At 53.6% G+C, this 23,568-nt stretch overlaps 2 protein-coding genes and 1 pseudogene across 2 annotated transcripts; 1 reads left to right on the top strand and 2 right to left on the bottom strand.

The window, feature by feature from the left end:
• Nucleotides 1-3,916: 3,916 nt before the first annotated feature.
• On the bottom strand, nucleotides 3,917-4,710 carry LOC118592433 (annotated as a pseudogene).
• A 2,544-nt stretch (nucleotides 4,711-7,254) lies between these two features.
• Pold2 (DNA polymerase delta 2, accessory subunit) lies at nucleotides 7,255-13,375 on the top strand. The gene is made up of 11 exons (XM_036201035.1): nucleotides 7,255-7,313; nucleotides 8,532-8,807; nucleotides 10,501-10,622; nucleotides 10,806-10,929; nucleotides 11,237-11,351; nucleotides 11,444-11,642; nucleotides 11,833-11,913; nucleotides 12,053-12,210; nucleotides 12,420-12,547; nucleotides 12,802-12,903; nucleotides 13,142-13,375. Exons 2-11 carry the CDS (start codon nucleotides 8,534-8,536, stop codon nucleotides 13,300-13,302), a joined length of 1,464 nt encoding a protein of 487 aa, XP_036056928.1. The 5' UTR covers nucleotides 7,255-7,313; nucleotides 8,532-8,533; the 3' UTR covers nucleotides 13,303-13,375.
• Aebp1 (AE binding protein 1) lies at nucleotides 13,070-23,032 on the bottom strand. The gene is made up of 21 exons (XM_036201034.1): nucleotides 22,512-23,032; nucleotides 20,641-21,009; nucleotides 20,155-20,226; nucleotides 19,962-20,033; nucleotides 19,746-19,856; nucleotides 19,603-19,671; nucleotides 18,914-18,991; nucleotides 18,535-18,615; nucleotides 18,410-18,463; nucleotides 17,697-17,806; nucleotides 17,486-17,625; nucleotides 17,080-17,164; nucleotides 16,840-16,984; nucleotides 16,651-16,736; nucleotides 16,287-16,410; nucleotides 15,866-16,062; nucleotides 15,588-15,767; nucleotides 15,045-15,396; nucleotides 14,825-14,964; nucleotides 14,633-14,732; nucleotides 13,070-14,300 (listed from the first exon to the last, which is right to left on the bottom strand). The coding sequence occupies exons 1-21, from the start codon at nucleotides 22,756-22,758 to the stop codon at nucleotides 13,708-13,710; spliced, it is 3,405 nt and encodes a 1,134-aa protein (XP_036056927.1). The 5' UTR covers nucleotides 22,759-23,032; the 3' UTR covers nucleotides 13,070-13,707.
• Nucleotides 23,033-23,568: the final 536 nt, after the last annotated feature.

The raw sequence follows: 23,568 nt of genomic DNA on the forward strand, positions 1-23,568 counted from the left end.
CGCTGGAGCGCCGACCTCTTCACTGCGGCCCTTCACAGGAGAGAAAGCTGGCAAACACCAGTGCTGGCAAAGCTTGCCCTTGCCCGCCCACTATTTCTGTTTAGGGAAAGGATCTCAGCCAGATGACTGTAACATCTTTACCAGAGCTTGTGAAGGTTAGACTCACGCACAGTGTAGGGTCTTCTTAAGACCAAGCTTCCGCCTGGACGGACTGGGCCCATCAACCCTCCATCACAGATGGGGAAGGGATTCACAGGCCACCCTCCCTGAGGGGCCAAGAGCCGTTAATGGTTGCTGGGGTCAAGTGATTTCTTCTCCTTCTTCATTTTTATTTATTTTAGTATTATTGTTTATTATTCCTATTCCTATTATTTGGTTTCTTGAATGGGGTCTTTCTACATAGCCCTGGCTGTCCTGGAACTTACAACTCACTAGACCAGGCTGCCTTCAGTGTGAGAGGTGAGGATATGATCAAAACACATTATATATGTGTAAAATTGTGAACAACTGAGAAAAGAGAAGCAGCTTCCCTAGAGGATTCGTGAAGACAGCACCACGTGAAGTCCAGACTAGCCTTGAACTCACGATCCTTCTGCTGGGATTATGGGCATTCGCAACCACACCTGGCTCCCTGATTGTGTGTTTTCTCAATATTGTCCCTATTAGTGGTAGGTGTAGTGGTGTCTGCCTGTAAGGTGAGCACTTAAGAAGGCAGGGCAGGAGGGTTGTGGGTTCCAAGGCAGTGAGACCCTGTCTTAAAGCGAGACCTGAAGCACCGTCCATATTGAGTCTAGCAATTTCCTGATTACAGTTTAAGCTCTGCAGCCTGAGTCCGGTTCTAGCTGTGGGTAAGCTGTGGTTCTCTGTGCATCTGTGCCAAGTATTCAGGACAGTGGTTCACCCTAAGACCGCAATCCTCTGATGACTCTAACAAAAGCTGGTAATTTGGGGTTTGCTTAGCAGTTCTCTTTATTGTGTAGATGGAGTGGTCACTTTCCAACTTGTTAGATGCCTGACCAGAAGCCAGATGTTAAAGCTTTTCTTTTAGGGCTGGGGAGATGACTCGGCGGTTAAGAGCACTTGTTGCTCTTACAGAGGACCCAGGACCCAGGTTCAATTCCCAGCACCCATACAGTGGTTCACAACTATCCATAACTCCAATTTCAGGTGATCTGACACTTTCTTCTGGCCACCTTGGGTACTATATGCATGTGGTTCACAGACCTGCAAAACACTCATACATATTAAATAAAACTTAAAAAATCTAAAATAATTCATTTTTAAAAAGCCATTGTTTAAAAAAAACCCCAGGGCTGGGGAGTCCGTTTCTCCTTCCACCTTTATGTGGGTTCTGGGGATGGTACTCCAGCAGTCAGGCTTATGCATCAAGTGCCTCTACCCATTGGGCCATGTTGGCAGCCCTAGATTAACTGTATTTACTTCAACTTGATGCCTGGCATTGGTGACTTCTCTAACTGCTCCTCCCAAAGCCAGCCAGTTATTCCTAGAGTTACCAAAAGGGCTCAGCTAGCCAGGGATGGCCCTTCCATACACAATGATTCTCCCAACACCTGTTACCAGAGAGCTAGAAATCACCTTGGTTCTTGGGTGAAGTGGCCTTAGGTAAGGGACACTGTTTCTAGAGTCCCTTCTCAGACAAAGAACCATGGAGTCTAGACAAAACACTGAGGAAATGGTTACTGAAAGCAGAGTCAGGAAAGGATGGTATGTCTTACAACAAGACAAAACGGTGAACCAGCCACAGTTTGTCCTTTTAGGCTTCCATTGAGGTGGGCATGCAAAGTGCATTCTGGCCAGGTTGATGTGAGCCCTGGACATGAAAACCACACTCAGACAAACCAAGAAAGAAATAATCGCATCCTGTAACTGCTGGTTTAACTCTGCAGTCAGTCAAAGGCTGTTCTGCATGGCCCCAAACTCAAAATGAGTGTGTGAGGTAGGAAATAACCAAGCACACCCATGGCTACTGGCTTTTCTTTTATCTTTGGGCCAGGATGGCCCGGCTAACAGTATGTATTCTCTCCACCCTTTTGCTTCCCTCTGCTATGACCTGAACAGCCTCCTCCACTTGCTCCTGCTGGCAGGATTTCAGCCCACCACAGGCCCAAAGTAATGAGGCCCCAGGCTGTTTACCTCCTTTGCTTTTAACTAAGCTGTGACAAGAACTTCCAGAAGTTCCAACTGCTTGCTGAAATGTCCACATTTCAAAGTTTGAGACATTTCTTAGGGACTCTAGCTCCTCTTGGAATTCCCTAACTCCTTGACTGGGGTGGTTTGAACAAGAATGCCCCCCACAGGCTCATATATTTGAATGTTTGGTTCCCAGTTAGTGAACTGTTTGGGAAGGGTAGGAGTCGTGTGGAGGAGGTGTCACTGGGGGTGGGCTCTGAGGTTTCAAAGACCCACACCAGGCCCAGTCTCTCTGCCTCTGCTTGTGGATCAGACGGAAGCTCTCAGCTCCTGCTCCAGGCCATGCCTGCCAGCTGCCATGCTCTCTGACATGACAGAGATGGACTAACCCTCAGAAACTGTAAACAATGCCCCGATGCTTTCTTTTATACGTCGCTTTGGTCATGGTGTCCTCTCACAGCAACAGAACACTAATTAAGACACTGACGACCCCACACACCAAGCCTGTATTCCTCAGACAGTTTTCCATCACAGTAACAAAATAAATACCTGAGATAATCAATTTACGAAAAGGCTTAGTCAGGAACAAAGGTACACACCTACAGCCCTGGCTACTTCGGAAGATTAGCAGAAGAAGTGCTTGAGCCTGGGACTTGGGGGCTAGCCTTAGCAACAGAGTAAGACCCTGGGAGGGCAGCAAGGGAAAGAAGGTCTATTTTAAGTTTTGGTTTCAGAAGTGCAGGCTCATGATCTGTGGCCCTACTGTTTTTAGACAAGGCAATGTACCATGGCAGAAATGTAAAATGGAGCCAAACAGCTCACCTCACAGCTAGGGGGTGAGAAGAAAGGGAGAGAAAAGGCCAGGGGCGTATCTTCCTACACCATACCTCTTAAAGTTTCCACTGTCTTCCCCAGCACCTCCTTGGGGTCCAAGCCTTTTAGGGACCTTGCAGGTCTATGATAGTTATCTTGCTGTTGAGTGAGCAATGTGCCTCAGCTAAGGGAATGATTTAAAGGAAGACGGTTGTGAGCTGCCATGGGGTGCTGGGAACCGAACCCGAGTAATCTGCAAGATCGGCAAGAACTCTAAACTGCTGTCCCATCTCTCCAGCCTGGAGTTCTAGAGTTTCTGATTGTGGGGTCCAAGTGCTCAGTTTTTCATAAATCAGAGGGGGGGGGGGTAGGTAGGGAGGGAGGAGGGTGACCAGGACAAGTGAGGAGGAGACAGGGTCACATGACACACCTACCGTGAATGCACAAGGGAGGGAAAGAAGAGATCAGAAAGAGAGGGACAAGGAGATGGGAAAGAAGAGCAAAAGAAACAGATGAATAACAATGGGGCAGCGCACGCCTTCATCCCAGCACTCGGGAGGCAGAGGCAGGCGGATCAATGTGAGTTCAAGGCCAGCCTGGGCTACAGAGTGAGTTCCAGGACAGGCTCCAAAGTTACACAGAGAAACTCTGTCTCAAAAAAACAAACCTTAAAAAAAAATCCAAAAAATTTTCAACCCCCACCCCAAATTAAAAATCACATAGTATAAAAGAAACAGGACAGTATGAACTATTCAAAGGGGGAAACATCAATAAAATTCATACCAGAAAGATTGAGGGGTCATGAGGATGAGGGGGTGGAAAGACATATAAGACATATAAACCAGAGAAAGGCCAGATGGCTTTTCTTTTCTTTCTTTCTTTTCTTTTCTTTTCTTTTTTTTTTTTTTTTTTTTTGGAGGGGGAGAGGAATATGACCTTTATTGATCTTATCCACCAGAGTGAAAATAATGTCTGTACAAAACCAAATGTTTGTTACTATAACTTCTGCATCACAATTAAAATACAGTTTTTTAAAAACAGTCAACTCTATCAAAACCCACTACTTCAGAATCAATAGCTTCTTTGAAGCCACAGACAGTAACACTTAAATATGGTTAAGACCCGAATGCAGAAATTTGGTTGGTTGGAAGGCTAATTAAGCCTCCAACTTGCTCAAATAGAATTACAAAAGGCAAAACTGTTTTTCACAGAGATACAGTCCACTGGAATCACCGACACTGGACAGCTGTTAAGAATATTTAGAGTCCTGAGGTAATAAGGAATCCAGGCATCCTTAGGCAGTCTTCTGTTGTCCTTTCTTCCCAATCAGAGGCTTGTGGATGTGTGGGATGACACCACCAGCAGCAATTGTAGCCTTGATCAGAGAGTCCAATTCTTCATCTCCACAGATAGCAAGTTGCAAGTGATGAGGAGTAATACGCTTTACCTTCAAGTCGATGAATTTCCTGCCAACTCTAGTACCTCTGTGGTGAGGTACTCCAGGATGGCTGTGCTGTACACAGCGGTGTCCATCCGTGGCTGCTTGTCCTAGATTTCAGGTCTCGATGAATACGGCCTTTGTCTTGGCCTTTCCAGCCTTACCACCAGCCATCTCTGACCGTGCTGCAGATCGGACAAGAAAAGAGACGAGGCCAGGCGCCCACTCCTCCCTCCTACCGAGATTCAAACTGCCCCAGATGGCTTTTCTGAAGCAACTGTATTAATGATGATTAATGAGGATGCACACGGTCAAACACATGCACACAGCGCAATCAAATGAGTGTATAGACAAAAAGAAAACTTTTAAGCTTAAAAATCCAACTAAAATGAAACCTTTAGTAGACTCAGAGTTTAAGGTAATCTGAGCAGGGACAATAAAGAACAGCAAAGGTGAAAATCAGATAAAATTATCAAATGTAAGGAATAGGGAGCCAGAGAGATGGTAGGCTTGGGTTCAGTTCCAGCACCCTCATGGTAACTCTGATTCCAGGGGATCTGATGCCCTCTTCTGGCCACTGAGGGCACTTCATGCACATGGTGCACAGATCTACATGCAGGCAAACATTTATACATAAAAATTTTTACACTCAGGAGGCAGAGGCAGGCAGATCTTTGTGAGTTTGAGGCCAGCCTGGTCTACAGAGCGAGATCCAGGAAAGGCGAAAAGCTACACAGAGAAACCCTGTCTCGAAACCCCCACCCCCCAAAAAAAGTTTAGAAGAAAAAAAAAATCTAAGAAACAGAAAAAATGCTAAAGTGAACAGATCCTCCTAGATGTGTGAACACCATGAAGGTGGCCAACATATCCATCCTGCCCTGACTTCCCTATAAGATTACATAAACCTTTTCCCCGCAAGTTGCTTTTGACCATGTTTATCACAGCAATGGAGACCTAACTAGAACACCTGTAGTCCTAGCACTCTGGAGGCAGAAGCTAACAACTGCAGATTAGCAAGATACCCGACGCAGAACCAAACCAAACCAAACCAAAGCAAAGCGGGGAGTAGGGGGAGGGGATGTAATTCAGCCGGCAGAGAGCTTGCTCAGCATTGCTGAACTCAGGGTGGTGGCAACGCCTGCAATCCCAGCACGCCGGTGTGGGCAGAAAAATCAGGAGTTTAAGGTCCTGCTTGGCTACACTATGAGTTCTACACCAGATACATTACACCCGTCTCAAGAAAAAGTAGAAATAAAGACACTCGCAGACAGGATTTGATGGAGTTCATTACCAGTAGACCTTTACTGCAAGAAATACTAAAGAGAGTTCTGTGGGTTGAAGCCAACGCTGGGAGACAGCAGCTAAAAACCAGATGAGCATCTCTAGACGAGGGAGACAAGCAGCTAGAAAGCTTGGTGTAACTCTGAGTTCTGTTTCCACTCACTAGCTTCTACATCCATCAGATGGGGTTTGTCCCTGGACTACAACAATGTTTCAACATAATATTTAAAAATGCCACAGACTACTTGAATCAGCAGGCCAAAACCCCACACACTCACCCCAAATTACATAGGAAAGAGTATTTGACAAAGTGAAATATTAAAAATAAATTATTAAATTTTTTTTTTTTTAATTTGGTTTTTCGAGACAGGGTTTCTCTGTGTAGCTTTGCGCCTTTCCTGGAACTCACTCTGTAGCCCAGGCTGGCCTCGAACTCACAGAGATCCGCCTGCCTCTGCCTCCCAAGCGTTGGGATTAAAGGCGTGCACCGCCGCCGCCACCACCACCCGGCTTATTAAAATAATATGAAAGCGGGAAGAAGAGGCTGGAGAGAGGGCTCAGGTAAGAGCACTTCCTGCTCTTTCAGAGAGCGCCGCTGGGCCCCCAACACCCACTGTTGAGTGGCTTCAAGGGACCCCACATTCTCTTTTGTCCTCTGAGGCCACCTGCACTCACATGCACAGACCCACACACAGGCACACATGCATTCACGTAATTAAAATAAATAGATCCACTAAAAAACAAAAACAAACCAGGGGCTGGGGAGATGGCTCAGTAGTTCAGAGCACCGGCTGCTCTTCCAGGATTCCCAGCACTCACACCCAGCTTAAACCATCTGTAACTTCAGTTCAGGGCCTTTCACGCCCTCTTCTGGCCTCTGAAGACGCTGCACTCATGTAGGGCGCAACTTTACACGCGGGCAAAACACCCACACACATAAAATGAAAAACAAAACAAAACACTCATCAGGTTAGAAGGAAGGTACCTTAAATACTAAGTTTCGGACTGAGTAATTAGGCGGAAAAAAAAATGAAAAGGCACAATGTTACCACGGAAGTCTGCTGCCCTTGAAGTCAGTCAGGGTGTGTGTTAGTGTGAATCCCAGCTTTGGCTCACTAGCGGGGTGAGTGTTCCTTGCCTCCGTTCCCCTGCCTGTGAGATGGGAGCCTAGCTCATGCTTCAAAGGGAATCTGAGAAGGAGGTGCAGTAAGGCCTGAGAATTCAGAGAGTGGAGAGCTTGCACGGATTAGTACGGGCTGCTTGGTAGGACAGGCCTTCTGAAGCCAGCATGAGAATCCCAGCGCAGGATAGAGTGTCGGGAAGCTTCATCCCAAGAGCCACCAAGCCACCCGCGACTGCGGACTGCGGGACGGGCCGAGAGCCTCACACTGTGCGGCCCAGCGGCAGAAACACGCACGCGCATGAAACCTAGCGCGGGGTGGGGCGGAGGCACGTTGTCCGAGCAACCGGAGGCGTGGCTCCGTGTTCCCTCGGCGTCCAGAGGCGGGGCACACGGGGATTGGCCGGATGAGGCGTGCGGCGATGGGCGGGGCGAAGCGGGAGACGATTGGCCGGGTGCGCCGGTGGGCGGGACGGGCGCGCGGAGATTGGCGGGATGCGGCGCGGCGCGGTGAGTGTGCTGCCGAGCGGGCTTAACGTGGGTGCTGGGCCAGTCTGGGGGCTCCTGGGGTCGCGGGCCGGGGTCTCGATGGTGCTACGGACTGCCGAGTGGGCCCGAGCTGGGGGTGTCTGCTGCGGGGCGGGTGGCCCGCCGCGTCTGGCTGGGGGCACCGTGTGGGCCGCTGCCCACCACCGTGCATGTTTGGCTTACATTTCACACGCGCCCCTTTGGCAAATTCGTTGAGTCCTCTTCCTAAGCCAGAGCTGCCTTATTAAAGAAAAGCAGAGCCAGCTAGAAGAATTGGAACTTTGTATTAGCAGTACTAAAAAAGTAAAATGAAAAGAAAGCTGTATTAAGAACTTACAATGTCCAGACTGTTGTCGTTTTACCTACGCATGAAAAATATGTTGAAGCACTCTGTACTATTTACTGAAATTCTGCGTGCATCCCCCGAGTACATCTTAATCGGACTCGTTTGGGGGCGGTTGTGCAATACCTCTTGGAAGAAAACAAAAACCTCTGCCTTCCTGGAACTTAGGGTGCATTTGGAGGAGGCAAAGTAAATGCTTGAGAAAACAAACCATGGAGTGGCAGAGTAGTACATTAGGTGTGGGGGGGTGAGTTTTGAGGAGAGACTTGAAGGGGAATAGCCAGTGAACCTGGGGGGCACACAGGAGAAGAGCCAGCCTAGAGTAGCCGGGCCTCCCGTGCTCTGGAAGAGATACTTGGAAGGAGAAACAGGTGCGGGGGTGGAAGGGCCAGTGGGCCCAGAGCTGATCTTACAGGGAGTGCTAAGAACTTGGGTCTCTATTTACTGAAAAGGCCATTGGAGAGTCTTGAGCAGAGCAAGGACAACTTTATGTTTTATTTTTATTACTAATTATATTATGGCAGGCTTCTTTGATGCCTGGCAGCATTCCCAGAGGTGGGGTAGTTTCCAGGGAAGTGGGTGAAGGCAGATCAGTAATTCGATCTGAGTGCATATCGAATTTGAGACCCTGGTAATTGGGTGGAAATATGGAGAAGTTGATGAACAAGGTTTGGAGTGAGCTCCAGGTTTTTTCTGATTAAGGCTACAGGATGACATCTCCAGACACACGTATGCTCGCTCCCCTTCCTTCCCCGTGCCCATTGGATGTAGTGCGGGCAGCTCGGTTGAGACACCAGGGGGGCTGCCGCTTTGGGCTCACGTAGGAATTGCAGGGATGCCTTTGTGTGTCTTTACAGTGATGCTCCTGAGCCTGGACACAGCTGCTTGGACAGAACAAGCCACGGGTGCTGCCATGTTTTCCGAGCAGGCGGCACAGAGGGCCCACACTCTGCTCTCCCCACCTTCGGCCAGCAACGCCACCTTTGCCCGGGTGCCTGTCGCAACTTACACCAACTCCTCACAGCCCTTTCGACTGGGAGAGCGCAGCTTCAGCCGACAGTATGCTCACATATATGCCACCCGCCTCATCCAGATGAGACCCTTCCTGGTGAGCCGGGCCCAGCAGCACTGGGGTAAGCTTGGGGTGTGCTGCTCCTGGCAGCCCAGCACCTAGACCTCAGACTTTTCTCTAACCTGTTAACAGTTTCCAGTTACCATGGAAACTGAGCCTCTTTAGCTCTCTGTTGCTTCTTAAGATAATAATGAGGATTAAATTAACCTGTGGGATTTAACTTAGGTTTGGCTCAGAAGCTGGTCTGAGGTAAAGACTGAGTTCTGGCAGTGATGGCAGCTATTTCCTGTCCTCAATGCAAATTAGTCATTCTGCCCACCCTCGCTAGAGAGCCCCTCATCATGGCAGGCTGGACACCAAGAGCCTTGGTCTTTGAGGGATGGACCACACCCAAACCATAGCAGAGCCACAGGTGGGGATTTGGAATCTGTTGTTTCTGTGGTGCTAGAGCCCCTCTTCCTTCTGTGGAATTGTCTGCTCCTCTGGGTGGAGCTCTGAGGAATGTTCTTGGCTGTTCCAGGGCATGAGTGTGGTTCTGGCCCAGCCTCCACTTCACCCTGCCTCCTCAGCAATTTGTTCTACAATTGGGTCTGTGCTAACGAATCCCTGGAACTTTCTGGAACTTGCATTCCTTCTTCCTGCCCAGCTTGGCTTTCCCCATCGGTCCTGCTGAGCATCAGGGCATTCACGTGTGCTGGTCTGCCTCCTGGGGGCTTTGAATGAGCAAGGCTGCAGACTCCACAGGGGATAGAGTGGACCAAGGTGGAGGGGCAGGAAGTGAAAATTGTAAAGTCTATTTTCAGAGGATGAAGCACTGGGCAGAGCAGGGGCTGGCACATAAGAATCCAAAGTCTTAGCTGGGCATGGAGGTGCACACCTTTAATCCCAGCACTCGGGAGGCAGAGGCAGGTGGGTCTCTGAGTTTGAGGACAGCCTGGCCTACATAGTGAGTTCAAGGACAGCCAGGGCTATGTAGTGAAACAGTCTTGAAAAAACAAACAAAAGAATCTGAAGTGTTAAGGACATGGTGGTTGTCAGGACATAGCATGTGATGGAGATGTAGGTATTTCATAGTTGCTTCCTGTGGTCATGGTAAAGAAGTATTGGGGCTGGAGAGATGGCTCAGAGGTTAAGAGCACTGACTGCTCTTCCAGAGGTCCTGAGTTCAATTCCCAGCAACCACATGGTGGCTCACAACCATCTGTAATGAGATTTGGTGCCCTTTTCTGGCCTGCAGTCATACATGCTGTATACATAATAAGTAAATAAATCTTTTTAAAAAACCAAAAAAAAAAAAAAAAAAAAAAAAGAAAGAAATGTTGTAAACAAGGGACTTAGGACAATACATTATTTATTTTCTGGAGACCAGAAGTCTGAAATCTGGTTGTCAGCAAAGCTTTAGGGTAGATCCTTCCAGTTTCTGGTGGCTCCTGGAGTCCTGGGACTGTGCCTGCCCCGCTCCAGTCTCTTTCCCATCCTTACATAGCCTGGCCCCTGGCCTTCCCTGCCTCTGTAGATGTTTGGTATCAAGGTCCCACTCCATCCACCCACAGCCCCTCCATCCCCTGTGATGGACCCCTTCACCATCACATTGAGGTCCAGGGAACCTTCACTTAACATGCTCTCCCTCCTGGCCAAGGCCAGGGGAGCAGCACTCCTGTGAGTCCCAGTTAAGTAGAGGCTGGGCAGCAGGGTCCTCTGTGGGTGTCATCAGGGTGGGCCTTCACAGTCTGACTCTGTGCCCTCACACCCAGGCAGTGGAGTCGGGGTGAAGAAGTTGTGTGAGCTGCAGCCTGGGGAACAGTGCTGTGTGGTGGGCACTCTCTTCAAAGCCATGCCGCTCCAGCCCTCCATCCTGCGGGAGATCAGCGAGGAGGTGAGCCCTACCACCCCTGATGCGCCAACCTTGTCCCAGTGGATTGAGGCTGGGCCTCTGACCCTTTCTTACCCTAGAGGGGGTAAGAAAGCCAATCCAGGCAGGCAGGGACTGTGGTACCACTTCCTAACACGGGAGCTATGGCGACCCAGGCTCTGAGACTGCCTTCCTTCTGCCTCCCAGCACAACCTGATCCCCCAGCCTCCTCGGAGCAAATACATCCACCCAGATGATGAGCTGGTCTTAGAAGATGAATTACAGCGTATCAAACTGAAAGGCACCATCGATGTGTCGAAGTTGGTCACAGGTGGGAGTGGTGGGGATCCTGAAAGGAGGGTGGCTGTGGGAGACCTAGCAAGGTGTGTACGGGACGCCTATGAATTAAAGGCTGCTGCACGAGAGTCTCGGGAAGTAGCTGTGGGTTTATGTGGTCAGAGGCTGCTTGTCCACGGATGATCATCTGGGAATCAGTCTTCCCGTCTCCATTCAAGAGCACTGAGCCTGAGAAGTAGGCGTCTAATCGAGGCTTTGCTGGAGTGGCTGGGGGGGTGGGTGGCTAAGAGGTAGGAGACCTTCAGAGGCTACCTTGGGGTTCCGCCTCCACCTTCCCTCAGGAACAGTCTTGGCAGTGTTTGGCTCCGTGAGAGACGATGGCAGGTTTCAGGTTGAGGACCACTGCTTTGCTGACCTGGCTCCCCAGAAGCCTATACCCCCCCTTGACACAGACAGGTGAGGAGCCACACTCAGGCACCCCAGTGTCTCTGTTGGGAGGAATCGCCTCCCCCTTCCAGCAACCTGCAAGACCTCACCATCCTCTGCAGATTTGTGCTGCTGGTATCCGGGCTGGGCCTGGGCGGAGGTGGCGGCGAGAGCCTCCTGGGCACCCAGCTGCTGGTGGATGTGGTGACGGGGCAGCTTGGGGACGAAGGAGAGCAGTGTAGTGCTGCCCATGTCTCCCGGGTCATCCTGGCAGGCAACCTCCTCAGTCACAATACCCAGAGCAGAGATTCTATCAACAAGGTATGGAGTCTGCCCAACTACTCAGCCCTGGCCTGTTAGCATGACCGGGCCTGTATCTGCCCTTCAGCAGGTAGACGTACCTGCTGCTGGCCTTTGCCTTTCTCAGCGCCAAGGACCCTGATGGGCTCTGGGTGTCCCCTAATCAGAGCCTCACTGAGGGCCCTACCACATCCTGGGTCTCTTCTCCCAGGCCAAGTACCTCACCAAGAAAACCCAGGCAGCCAGCGTGGAGGCAGTCAAAATGCTGGATGAGATCCTCCTGCAGCTGAGTGTGAGTGGCGTGGGGACTGCCGGGGCTGTGGAAATCCAGCTGCTGAAGCTGCTGTTGAGGGGGAAGGGAAGATAGGGTGGGCAGAGTGGGGGTGGGGCCTCTTGAGGCCGACGAGCTCTCCCTGCCTTATGCCTTCTAGGCCTCAGTACCTGTGGATGTGATGCCAGGCGAGTTTGATCCAACCAACTACACCCTCCCGCAGCAGCCCCTGCACCCCTGCATGTTCCCACTGGCCACCGCCTATTCCACACTCCAGCTGGTCACCAACCCATACCAAGCCACCATTGATGGAGTCAGGTAGTCAGCATGGTACAAGACATGGGGACAAAGTAAGTCTGGGAGGAGACAGGACTGCAGAAGGCCCTCCTGGTATCTATCTACCCTATAAGGTTGGCTAGAGCACCCCCAAGAGGCCATCGGGTAGGTGCTGAGATAGTCTTTATGCGTGGGGTGGCAGTGATAGCCGCCCCCTCAAGGCCACAATCAGCAGAGCTTTTCCCTCTCAGGTTCCTGGGGACGTCTGGACAGAATGTGAGTGATATCTTCCGGTACAGCAGCATGGAAGACCACTTAGAGATCCTAGAGTGGACCCTGCGGGTCCGTCACATCAGCCCCACGGCGCCAGACACCCTAGGTATCTGCTCAATTACACTTGTGGGACCAAGCGTGCTGGGATGGCCCAGCCTTATATTCAGCAAAGCTGTTCTGGAAGCCACTTTGCATCACTTCTGTCCGCAGCCAAACCTGTACAGCTACCAACTGGGAGCGTACAGCCCCTAGTGGTGCCAGGTGACCACAAGGCACTTCTGTCACAGTTGGGATGCTGTAGCATTGGGGTGCGGGGGAGCACCTTAGTGGGCAGCTCTTCAACAACAGACCTTTCTCCAGGGTGTTACCCCTTCTACAAAACTGACCCATTCATCTTTCCGGAGTGCCCTCATGTCTACTTCTGTGGCAACACCCCCAGCTTTGGCTCCAAAATCATCCGAGGTAAGTTTTATCTTTGGGGGGGCTCCAGGCCTGAGTCATCAGGAACCGTTTTGCCTCACCTGGGTACAAGGGTCCCTGCAGGATAGACAGTCTGTGCAGTGGCCTTTGTGTCTGGTGTGTGGTGGGCTGCCTGGAGAGGGTCTGAGATGGATCTGAGCACATGCTCCAACTGTGGGGACTTCCCTGTAAGGCAGGCCTTACCAGAACCTAAGGAGGGCCCTATACGATTGTCTTGCAGGTCCTGAGGACCAGGTGGTACTGTTGGTGGCCGTTCCTGACTTTAGTTCCACACAGACTGCCTGCCTGGTAAACCTACGCAGCCTGGCCTGCCAGCCTATCAGCTTTGCAGGCTTTGGAGCAGAACACGATGAGCTGGAAGACCTGGGGCTGGGTCCCTGATGAGAGGCAGCTGGGCCATTCCCCCTTGCCATGTGAGCCCTGTAAATAAACCATGAATTTTTACAGGTCTGAACCTTGAGCATCTGGGCATGTGTGGGACGGGACTGACAGGGAGAGACCCCAGCCAGCCAGCCTCTTCTCCTCCCGCTGGGCAGAACAGGCAGTTGGTGCCTTGAGCTTGTTTTATTGATGTGACTGTGGCTTCCTTGCCTGCCCCTCCCCAAAGGCTGGCAGGTAGAACTGGAGCTTCTGCATAGGCTTTGGCTGTGGAATCCTGGTGGCCTTGCTGTCCCACACTGGGGAGGAGGGCCTATCCAGGGGACCTCTGATGGCTGTGTGTCAGCCAGCACAGACTTGAGAAGTGCTGTCTTAGTTTGAATTAGGCCAGGCATTGGGATCCCAGTCTTAGAAATCCCCAAAGTTCACTGTGTAGGTCTCCACTGTTGTGAACGGAAACGTGGGGCCTGTGACCATCTCCTCTTCCTCCTCCTCCTCTTCGATTTCCTCCTCCTCCAGCTCAGTCCCATACTCGGTCCCAAACTCGGTCACTATTTCTGTGTAGGTCTCAGTCTCGGACTCCCCCCAGCCTGCAGTGGTTGTGGTTTCCCAGGGTCTCCACGTAACACCTGATGTAGGGGAAGAGGGGGGCGTAGGGGAAGGGGTGGGGCTTGTGGTAGGGCCTGTGGTGGCATTGAGGCGGCGCAGCCGCATCTGTTCCCTCATCCGGAGCCGGTACTGGAGACGGCGCTGCTGCATGCGCCGCTGCTGGGGGGTCATGGGTCTTGAGGGGTCAACGCGGAAGATGGGCCGGTTCCCATTCAAAGCCAGGATCTCCCGAATGCGCTTCCAGTTGGAGCGGGCCAGGATGAAGTTGCACTGGGTGGCGCCAATATCATAGTCCACATTGCAGGTCTTGGTACTTGAGGTATAGCCCTCTGCGTGGGCCGTCACACGGTACTCACCAGGGTTCAGGATGCGCCAATAGTCTCCCCCACTTGCTGTATAAAGAGGATAGGCTTGATTGTCCCAGGGCCTCTCCAGCTCTGCCCTCTCAGACTCCCCCAAGCCCAGTCCTCAAAGATCTCCCCAGGCTTGCCTTGCTACTTGGGGAGACTTACTACTACTTTGGGAGGACAAAGTGAGCCCCACCTGGGAAGGCAAAGCTGTACACACATGGCCCAGGTGTCACGACACTCGCTCTATAATCTCAGTACTCAAGGCAGGGCTGTGAATTCAAGAGCAGCCTGGACTATACAGAAGTTCCAGGCCAGCCAGAGGTACATGTTGATCCTTAAAAAGGGGAGGGGGGGGCGCGGAACATGCAGAATACCTGTCTTCACACCATGGTTGATGCCATTCACGGAGATGGTAGCATTGGCAATGGGAATGCCTTGCTCATCTGTCACCACACCCTTAATGCCACGGTGCACCTGCAAAAGGGAGGTATGGGCCCACATGGAGATTGCATGTCCACACTCCTCCCAAGCTCTATCTTCCTCCTGTATAGCCCAGGCTGTCCCACCTGCTCCATGAAGGTAAGCAGCGCCTCCTTGTTGTTCTCCCACTCACGGGGCAGCTCACTCTCATGAGGGAACTTGTCACAGCCCAGGTAAATAGAGAGCTCCAGGCAGTTAGTGTGCAAGTAGCTAAAGTCATTGAAAGCTGGACAGACAAAAACAGACCCGTGGTCATCCCCTCCCCAGGTCACAGGCCTTTCCCAAGCTCTTCCCAGGCTGACTTACTCCCAGCCCGAGGATTCCACTTGGCCCCATTGACAATGCCCATGCCGCTGGTGTAGTCCTGCGCCTGGCACCCTCCCCGGTAGGGCTCGGTCATGGTGAGATGGGCAGAGGCGAAAGAGATGGCCAGCCAGCGGAAAATAGCATGATCTGGGGTCTCCTGGGCCTCAGATGCCTCCTCATCATCTTCTCCACGGGCAGCTGCCATGGCTGCTGCCAACAGCTGCTCCTGGCTAGGTGTCCGAGCCATGTCATAGGGGTAAGACACAAGCCGCTCACCACCATTCAGATTTGCACCCAGCACGAAGGGGTTCTTCTCCATCCAGGCAATGATGGCCCGGACTTCTGTGGATACCTAGGGACGGGTGTCACAAGAAGCCATGTCCCCTCCCAACTGTGGAGCCCCACACTAATGCTACTCTTCCCACATCCTATCCACATCTGATTCTTCTTGTCCTCCAGGGTCTCAATGCCAACACCTCAGCTGCCTATCAGCAATCCCCCACCCTACCCCAGCTGCTTGGCATGCCAAGACCTGCTTCTCACCGTGGCATCTGGGGACAGGTAGCGTTCAGGGATTGGCAGGTTATTGTTAGGGACCCTGTAGGGGACCCATTTCTTCTCCTCAGCTGCCCAGAGCACAGAGTTGAGATCTGGGAAGTCCTCAAAGATGTCAAAGCCCTCCTCAGTCCAGAGCCCCAGTGCCCAGTTCCCAAACTCTGAGCCCTGCAAGGAAGACCATAGGTGACTATGGGGTGGGAAGTCAGGGAAGGACCACCCATGCCTCTAGTCTCTACCCACCCCTTGCCAGCCCCACAACCCACCATCTGTGCGGCCACCTCATAGCCGTCAGGGTTCAGTGAAGGCACCAGGTGGATCCGCGTGTCCTGCACCAGGCTGCGCACTCTGGGGTTCCCATCGCGGTACTCTTGGCACATGTACTGCATGAGCAGTAGCAGGAGCTCTCGGCCTAGCACCTCGTTGCCATGGATCCCAGCTGTGTAGCGGAACTCAGGCTCCCCTGCAAAGATAGGAGCCACAGCAGGTACTTAGCCTGGCAAGGCCCAGATGTACCCATAAGGTCTGGGGCAGCTGAGGCTTTTGGTGCTCAGCAAGGCAGGCCTGGACCCCCTGAGGTCTCCAGGTCAGGCAGGAGATGGTGAGTGCTGTATATCGACTTTACAGGCCCCAAGGAGGGAAGCAGCTCAGGGACCCGGGCAAAAAACGATGTCCCCAGGTCCTCACCCAGCTCGTGCTCCCCAGGGTTGTCTGAGATCTCCATCGCGTAGATCTTGAGCCCCCGTGAACTCTTGCCCAGGCTGTACGTGCGGGTAATTGTAGGGCACTCCTCATTTACCACCTTCATTAGCTGACAGGGAGGAGACAGGATGTCACTGACCAGCATCCTCCTGCTCCTGATGGCTTCTACAGGAGGAGGCAATTAACTCCCATCCCTGTGACGCCCCCAGGTACTGGTTCCTTCCCTAAAGTAAGAGGTGGCCAACATTCCTTGAAGGGAGAGTATGCCTTTGAGATAGGGACAGGGCTGAGGATAAGCTCTCATACCCCAGCCCAGGGCCCATCCCAGCCTGTGACTCTGGCTCCCAACCTGGCGCATATCCTTATAGCTGTGGTGCCGGAAGTCCAGGCTGTCAGTGGTTACCACCTCATTCTGTGCATAGTAGCTGTGGACAGCTGCAGAAGAGCAGGTGTACGGGGCCTGAATCGGCCGCCCTTTGCTCCACACCCAAATCCCATTGCAGCCACCCAAAGCCAGAGCCAGCTCCTCTCCACTCACGGGTCACAGGGCAGCCCAGCACCTCCAGGCGCATGCACAGGCTACCATTCCAGGTGAGAGGATAGATGCGGATGAAACGGGCTACAACTGGTTCAGGAAGCTCACTCAGTACAGGTGTGTCCTTGTCCACGTTCCCATAGAAGGTCTAGACAGAAGCAGGCCTCTGCGTGGTACCCTGCCCTCCCAAGAGCCCACCCTGGCCCAGACAATGACAGCCAAGCAGGAGATCTGGGCACCCACCATTTCCTCATAGCCATTGGTGTACATCACCCAGGTCTGGCTGTCATTGCTGAAGCCCACGAAGAAGGTGGTCACAAAGTCGTCACTGTGGAGCAGACACAGTCAAGGCAAAGCTGCTCTCGTCCAAGGCTCTAAGGCCTTGAGACAAACTTCTGAGCCTGGGGCAGGGCTGTGGAGCATGGCCTGGACCTCTGGAGCCAGAGTCAGTGTCTGGCCATGGGCTGTTGCACTGTCCATCTGAACATGCAGACCAACTAGCCATGGACTGGGGGCCAGGTGCATGGTTGGCCCCTCATTGATTTTTCTGGCCTTTGCAGTTCAGGTCAAGGGCCATCTGGAATGTCCCAAGTGCGACTCAGAGCCGTGCCGGAACCCCTGCCCACTGCCTAAGAGCCCATCTACATACTGGATGCTGGAATCTCGGCCCTGGGTAATGACGCCTGTGAACCGAGTCGTCCTTCTGGTGTCCACCTCGATCCACTGGGCCTGCGACTCGTCCTCAGCACACCATGCCCCATCGTAGTAATCATCTTCATTAGCACCAGCCTGTTAAAGGGAAGCTGAGCATGGGCAGGGGAGCCCTGGCCCACTGCAGGATGGACAGGCCACTCACTCACCTGCATGTTGAGGCGGCCCCGCTGAGCTCCCAGGCCGTGGCGCAGCATGGAGGAGGCACGGATCTGGTTGTCCTCAATGCGGTGTGATTCCATCCCAATAGGTGGGCACTCTGCAGACGCACACCCTGGGTTAGCGGCTCATGGACTCAACCTCCCTTCATTAATTCAGAGGGCCTTCCACATGGGTGCCAGTCAGAGGGCAGCTGTGTAGTGTGTGGCTCTGAAGACTCCAGACTCCACCCATCTCAAGGGGACTCAGATCAGGCCAGGAGCCAATCTGACCCAACCTTGCTTCCCCTGCATTAGCCACCATCTGAAGAATGAGCTGGCGGTGCCTAACACTTAAGAGAAATCCCAGGTTCCCAGGGGACTTCACCCAGCCGAGGTCGTTTGCACACTGGCTTCAAACTGAAACCTCCAAAGGCAGCTGGAGACCTCCCTCCCTCCTCTAGGCCCTGCCCCCATCCCACTGTCACCCAGCTGCTGGACACCAAGAACTTCTGCCCCACCCCTCACCCCACCCCCGAAGCAGGCCAACCTCTGGTCAGAGCACAGGTGCCACTGAGCAAGGCTGTCTTCAGCTCACGAGGCTCTCCCATGTGCTACAAGAAGCTATGGTGGAATGGGCTTCTGAGGGTCAAAGCTGCACCAGGAAATCTGGTCCCATGTGTGGTCCTGAGTGGGGTCATGACCCTACACCTAGCCCTACTCACTGATTTTCTCCACCGGAGTCCACTCTTCTTCCAGGTCCTCGCCCTTCCGGGGCCCTGTAAACAAAGGGAAGGGCTGAAGCCAAGGGCCTACGCAGAACGCTGCCCCCAGGGGACTGGCCACACACCTTTGTGGTCCTTGTTTTTCTCCACAGCCCACTTGTCCTCTGTCTCCTCCTTGGTGCTGCTGCCCTCCTTTTTGGGTTTCTCTGGGACATGGAAGATAAGAGAGGCCAGTCAGGTTAGCCCTGGGCCTGGAGTAGGGGAGGCTAGGCTCTGCTGGGAATACATGGAGAAGCGTGGTAGGTTGAGCTAGGGGTCCATGAGGGTCAGGCTGACCTGAGAGCAAGCAGGAGGGGTCAGGCTGACCTGAAAGCATATGGGGAGATGTCAGGCTGAGCCTAGAGCATGCAGATAAGGATCAGGCTGAGCGGGAGGCCCATCTAGCAGACACATGTGGCCTCAGATGGTGGTGGTGGGCTAGGATAGCTGCCTGGTCTCACTCACTCATTTCCTCCTTTTCTTCATCCACCTCATGTCCACCATCTGGCTTCTGTGGTGGAGGATGGGGAAAGTAATAGTCCACTGCAGGAGAGAAAGCCAGGTTAAGCTGGTCCCGATCCTGAGCTGGCCTTGGCTCCTGACTTCACAGGAGCCCATAAGGTAGGCCTGAACAATAGGGGAGAGAGGCGAGAAGGTAGGGGACAGGCCAGGACTGAGGTCACAAACCTGGTACAAGGTCTGCCTATGTGAAGGAAGAATCAAAGATGAGCCAGAGAGATGCCTGGGTGGCAGCGAGCACATGTGGGCAGGAGGGGGCAGGCCCTGAGATCTGGGCTGAGGCCAAGGGTTGGAGGCATCAATGGTAACACAAGAGCAGGGAAAGGTAAGGACCTGTACTAGTCAAGAGCATCCAGTCGGATCCGGGAAGGAGTGCCCCAATGGCCACAGCCCACTCTTTGGAGAAGGCAGATGCAGTGAGCTGGCAGGAAGCCTGCTAAAGCCCAGGGGAGGGAGGGCTGGGCCCGCATAGGGTAACAGAGCTGAGAACGGTTCCAGGGACACCCTTATTGGAGGCAAGAGCAAAGTCAGGAACCAGGAAGGTAGGCAGAGAAGGCCCAGTGTCCTGACTGTGCTCTTGGCCCCAGATACCCACTTGCCTGTATCCTGTGGACTCTGGGATTCTAGATACTCACTGTCGTCATAGTTGGGGATCAAGTAGCCGTCCCCATAGTCAGGGGGCAGCATGGGCTTCAGAGGTGGATCTGTGGGGGTAAGGTGGAGGTCAACTAGGGCCTCTCCTCTGACCCCGAGTCCCTTCTACTGCCTCCCATCTTACCAATTTCCTTCCTTTCTTCTGGCTCTTCAGCCTTCTCCTCAGGGCGCCCTGGCCAGAGCCTCTTCCTGCTGGGTGTTGGTTTGGGTTGCTTCTGGCGCCGGATGTATTCGACTAAGGGGGAGGTAGATTCTAAGCAGCTGTGCTGGGTGGACCTCAGGTAGAACCATCAGTGCCCAGGCCAGAGTCTAGTTCACACCTGGGTAGGGGTTTACTCACAGTCCCCATAATCCTCTCTCTCTATCTGGTCATTGTAGTCCAGTGTGGGTGCCTCGGTCTCCTCCTCTGGCTCTAAGGGGAAGATAACAGTGGCCTCCTGACAACCCTATCCAGGTCCAGTCCAGAAAGCCCCTGAGTCTAGCAGGGCTGAGTGGCTGGTCACCCTGAGACCCAGAGAATGACAGCTACTCACCCGGCTGGTGCTCCTTGGCCTCCATCTGGGTCCCCTCTCCTTGACCCTGCCAGGTATTCGGGAAGGCTTTTCCTACAACACACAAGACCCAGAAGCAGATAAACAGGGGTGCCTCCCCAGACCACCTTGAGAGCTTAAGACAGCAATGCATCAAAGCCTGTGGACCCTGTGGACACCCTCCTAAGGCCACGGCTCACTCCAAGGAAACACAGGCACTCTGCTGGTATACACTGGGGGGCAGGAGGAAGCTTATTATAAAGCTGGTGCCAGCCGAGGAAAGCAGGTGGGACCAGAAGACAGGTTTCGACACCTATAGGCTCCCAAGCTTTCTCCCTGACCAAGTGGCAGCCTTCAGAGAACTTGCTGATAAAACTACCAAGTTCATGACAAGGCTTCAAAGCTTCCTTATGTTAGGGTCCCAGGAACCTCTCCTCATTTCTCCATGTCCTCAAAGAGGTCAGAACCCCCAAGGAGCCTGCTACAAACCTCTCTCCTGTGGTAGCTCCTTGGGGCTGGGGTTGGAGGGTGGGGGTAGTGGCCACTCCAGCGTTTCTAAGGGGGCCACAGTTGAGAGCCTCTTTCCTGCCAAGGGCCTCTCAGTAGCCTTGGGTGGCTTCTCCTTGGGCTTCTTAGTAGCCTTGGGTGGCTTCTCCTTGGGCTTCTTAGTAGCCTTGGGTGGCTTTTCCTTGGGCTTCTTGGTGGCCTTGGGTGGCTTCTCCTTGGGCTTCTTGGTGGCCTTGGGTGGCTTCTCCTTTCCTTTCTTGGGAGGCCTGGTAGACACCTCCAGGGGTTGTTTCTTGGGGCCTTTCTCCTTCTTTCCTTTCTTCCCTCTGTCTTTGTTCTTTTCTGGAGGGACTGCCAAGGATGAAGATGTAGAATCAATCAGAGCCCATTCTGTGTGCCCATGTGGTCCCTCAGGGTGCCTACAGCCTAGGTGTGGGAGCACCCGTCATTCCCCGGTTTAGCTCAGGAAACAAAGGTTAGCCACTTGTTCAAGTGGTAGGTAGAATGAGATCTGTGTCCAGGCTTCCTGTTTGCACATCCCCAGCACCCAGCATTAACTCTCAGCTTCTCTGAAGACTGAGCATGGGGCATGATATCTAGGGAGCCGTCTCCATCTGCCAAAACTTCCATGGGGGTCCCTCACAATCCACTTTTTCAATGTCTCGTTAGTCCCGGAACGCAGTTCTGTGCCAGGCATGGAAGGCTCAGGGAAGACGCCTAGAGGAGCAAGGCTTCTGAGCAAACTGCCAGGCAAATTAAAGAACATGGCTCAGCCTTCCTAGAGCCTCCATACAGGGACAAGAAAAGCTTCAAACAGACCCTCAAGTTCAGTACTAGAGCAGTCCCCTTATGTGTGCAAGGCCCTGGGTTTGGTTCCCCAGCCCTGCGTCAAGGCTGGAAGGCAGGCAGGCATTCAGTACATCTTGAAGCCTAAAAGGAAGGTCTAAGGTAGGTTGAAAGCCGTGGGGACCACATCAAGGACAGAGGGACAGGTAGGTAGCTGCTAGCTGCTGGCTCATCTCAGAGAAGTCTAGCAGCAGGGGCCACCCTCCCAGCACCCTAGGAGCGGCAAATGCTGCAGAGAATTTCATGGTGGATGGGAAACACGAAGGCAGTTGGCTGAAACACCGAGAACATTACAAAACATGGAGCAGAAGCAGGGTCATTTCAGCCCTGTCTAGGAAGCCGTGACTGCTGGAGTCAGTGTGCAGGGAGGTGAGGGGCAGGGAAGAGCAGGACAGACCTACAGCAGTGGGGGCCGGAGGGGGAGCTGCTGACCTCAGGAATGATGAATGGTGCCTTACAGTCTCCTGGGAGAGAGATCACAAGATCCTCTGCCACCCTCCAGAGGGCCATGAAAACCAGCCAAGATTTACTGACAACTGGTTACGTAAGAGGCTCCGGGTTACATGCCTCGGTGATGCTATCACCTCGGCTAGCTCTGACCATCCCAGACTGCCCACTTTCACCTGGAAGTTTGGAGAACGGATGTCTTCCGCATCCCCTCCCCTGCTTGTGTGTTCCTGTGGGAGGAGAGGAGGCAGAAGCTTGCCACTAACAGACTAGGGCCAGTTTTGAACCGCGGAAGGTGAAACACAATCCCACTCTGGCCCAAACCTACATCCTCATGAGACTTGGACGACTGGATCCTCAGAACTGCAAAAGCCCAGTGCCACCCTGTGCTGGACATACCTCCAGGTCTCCAAACTCCTGGCTAGAACTGCCGCGGGCACGATGCTGCCTTTTACACTGGAGAGCCATTCCTCACTGGGCAGCAGGGGAAGTGTCCAGACCCTCCAGAGCCCCTGTATGCTCATCTGAGGCCATGGCCTCTCATGCCTCCAGGTTCTCACCTTCAGCATCTGCTCGAAGCTTGCCCCCTGCCTTGGATTTGCGGGCACGCTGGGTGGGCTCGGGAAGTGGCTGGGCTTCCACGTCGTCCTCCCGGGGCGGGGACTGGGTCTCCAGCTCCGAAAGGAAGCCTTCGAGGAACTCCTCGATCTCGTCGTCCGTCAGCACCGTCTGTGGGCTCCCCACGGGGCACAGCGCCAGCAGTGCCAGGAGGCCGCAGAGCAGAGGTGCGGTGCGCACCGCAGCCATGGCTTTGGGCACGCGCGGCAGCGGCGTGGGCTCAAGCCGGGACTTGGGTGGCAGGGGCGGTGCCCCGCGCAGGGGCGGGAAAGGGCGTGAGGAACCCCGAGGAGCAAAGTGGGCGTCGAGGGCATCCAAAAAGGGGTGGGAGAGGGAGATTCCGGGAGGACGAGGGGCTCCGGGAGAGGTTCTGGCGGCGCTGGGCGCTCCTACCCCGCGTGGCTAGCTCTCACGCGGACCGCCCTCCAGAGTGCTTGCGACGGCCTGGCCAGGGCGGGGGCTTCGGGTTTCCGGAGGGGGAGGAGGAGGAGTTGGCCTTGGACCGGGGGCCGCGGGGGAGGGAGGCGGAGCAGCGCAGAGCCCCGACTACTAGCTGCCTCTGCGCCCAGCGTAGAGGGTCTGGGTGCCGGGCGCGTGGCGGCGGGGAAAGGAAGGCCTGGGAGGAGAGAAAGCAGATTAGAAGCTATGGGGGAGCGGATGTGCGGGGTCTAAGGAGGCCTATGCTCTACCTGTTGTGCCCTCTGCTCCGAGCCTCCCGGCTTGCTAGGAGAGGGAAGGGGGGTAAAAGAGACTTAGCCCCGCGGGTACTGGCATCCCACTCCTTCCCACTCTCTGGAGGCTGGTTCTTCAAAGTGTCACCTGTTGCGTGGACGTGTCACCTTCGTGCATTTATCACCAACTTCCCAGGCCTGTGGAGCCAGCCACTGTCCTTGACAGAGAAGACAGCTTGTGAGGATTCACATTTTTGAGGGAGGCTGTGAAGAACTGCCCTCAGCGACCCAGCTGCTGTCTTGGAGATAGGAGCCCCCCTTCTCCCCC

The sequence above is a fragment of the Onychomys torridus genome, chromosome 10 (genome assembly GCF_903995425.1).
Source record: "Onychomys torridus chromosome 10, mOncTor1.1, whole genome shotgun sequence".
Taxonomy (NCBI): Eukaryota; Metazoa; Chordata; class Mammalia; order Rodentia; family Cricetidae; genus Onychomys; species Onychomys torridus.

Bases quoted from the DNA above. Each gene is read 5' to 3' on its own strand.
- Pold2 (XM_036201035.1), top strand. From the start codon at position 8,534: ATGCTCCTGAGCCTGGACACAGCTGCTTGGACAGAACAAGCCACGGGT. The intron at 11,914-12,052 runs GTGAGTGGCGTG...TATGCCTTCTAG, and splicing joins AGATCCTCCTGCAGCTGAGT to GCCTCAGTACCTGTGGATGT. The intron at 12,211-12,419 runs GTAGTCAGCATG...TTTCCCTCTCAG, and splicing joins GCCACCATTGATGGAGTCAG to GTTCCTGGGGACGTCTGGAC.
- Aebp1 (XM_036201034.1), bottom strand. From the start codon at position 22,758: ATGGCTGCGGTGCGCACCGCACCTCTGCTCTGCGGCCTCCTGGCACTG. The intron at 17,165-17,485 runs GTATGTAGATGG...TCTGCTCCACAG, and splicing joins GGCCGAGATTCCAGCATCCA to TGACGACTTTGTGACCACCT. The intron at 16,737-16,839 runs GTGAGTGGAGAG...GCTCTTCTGCAG, and splicing joins GCTGGGCTGCCCTGTGACCC to CTGTCCACAGCTACTATGCA.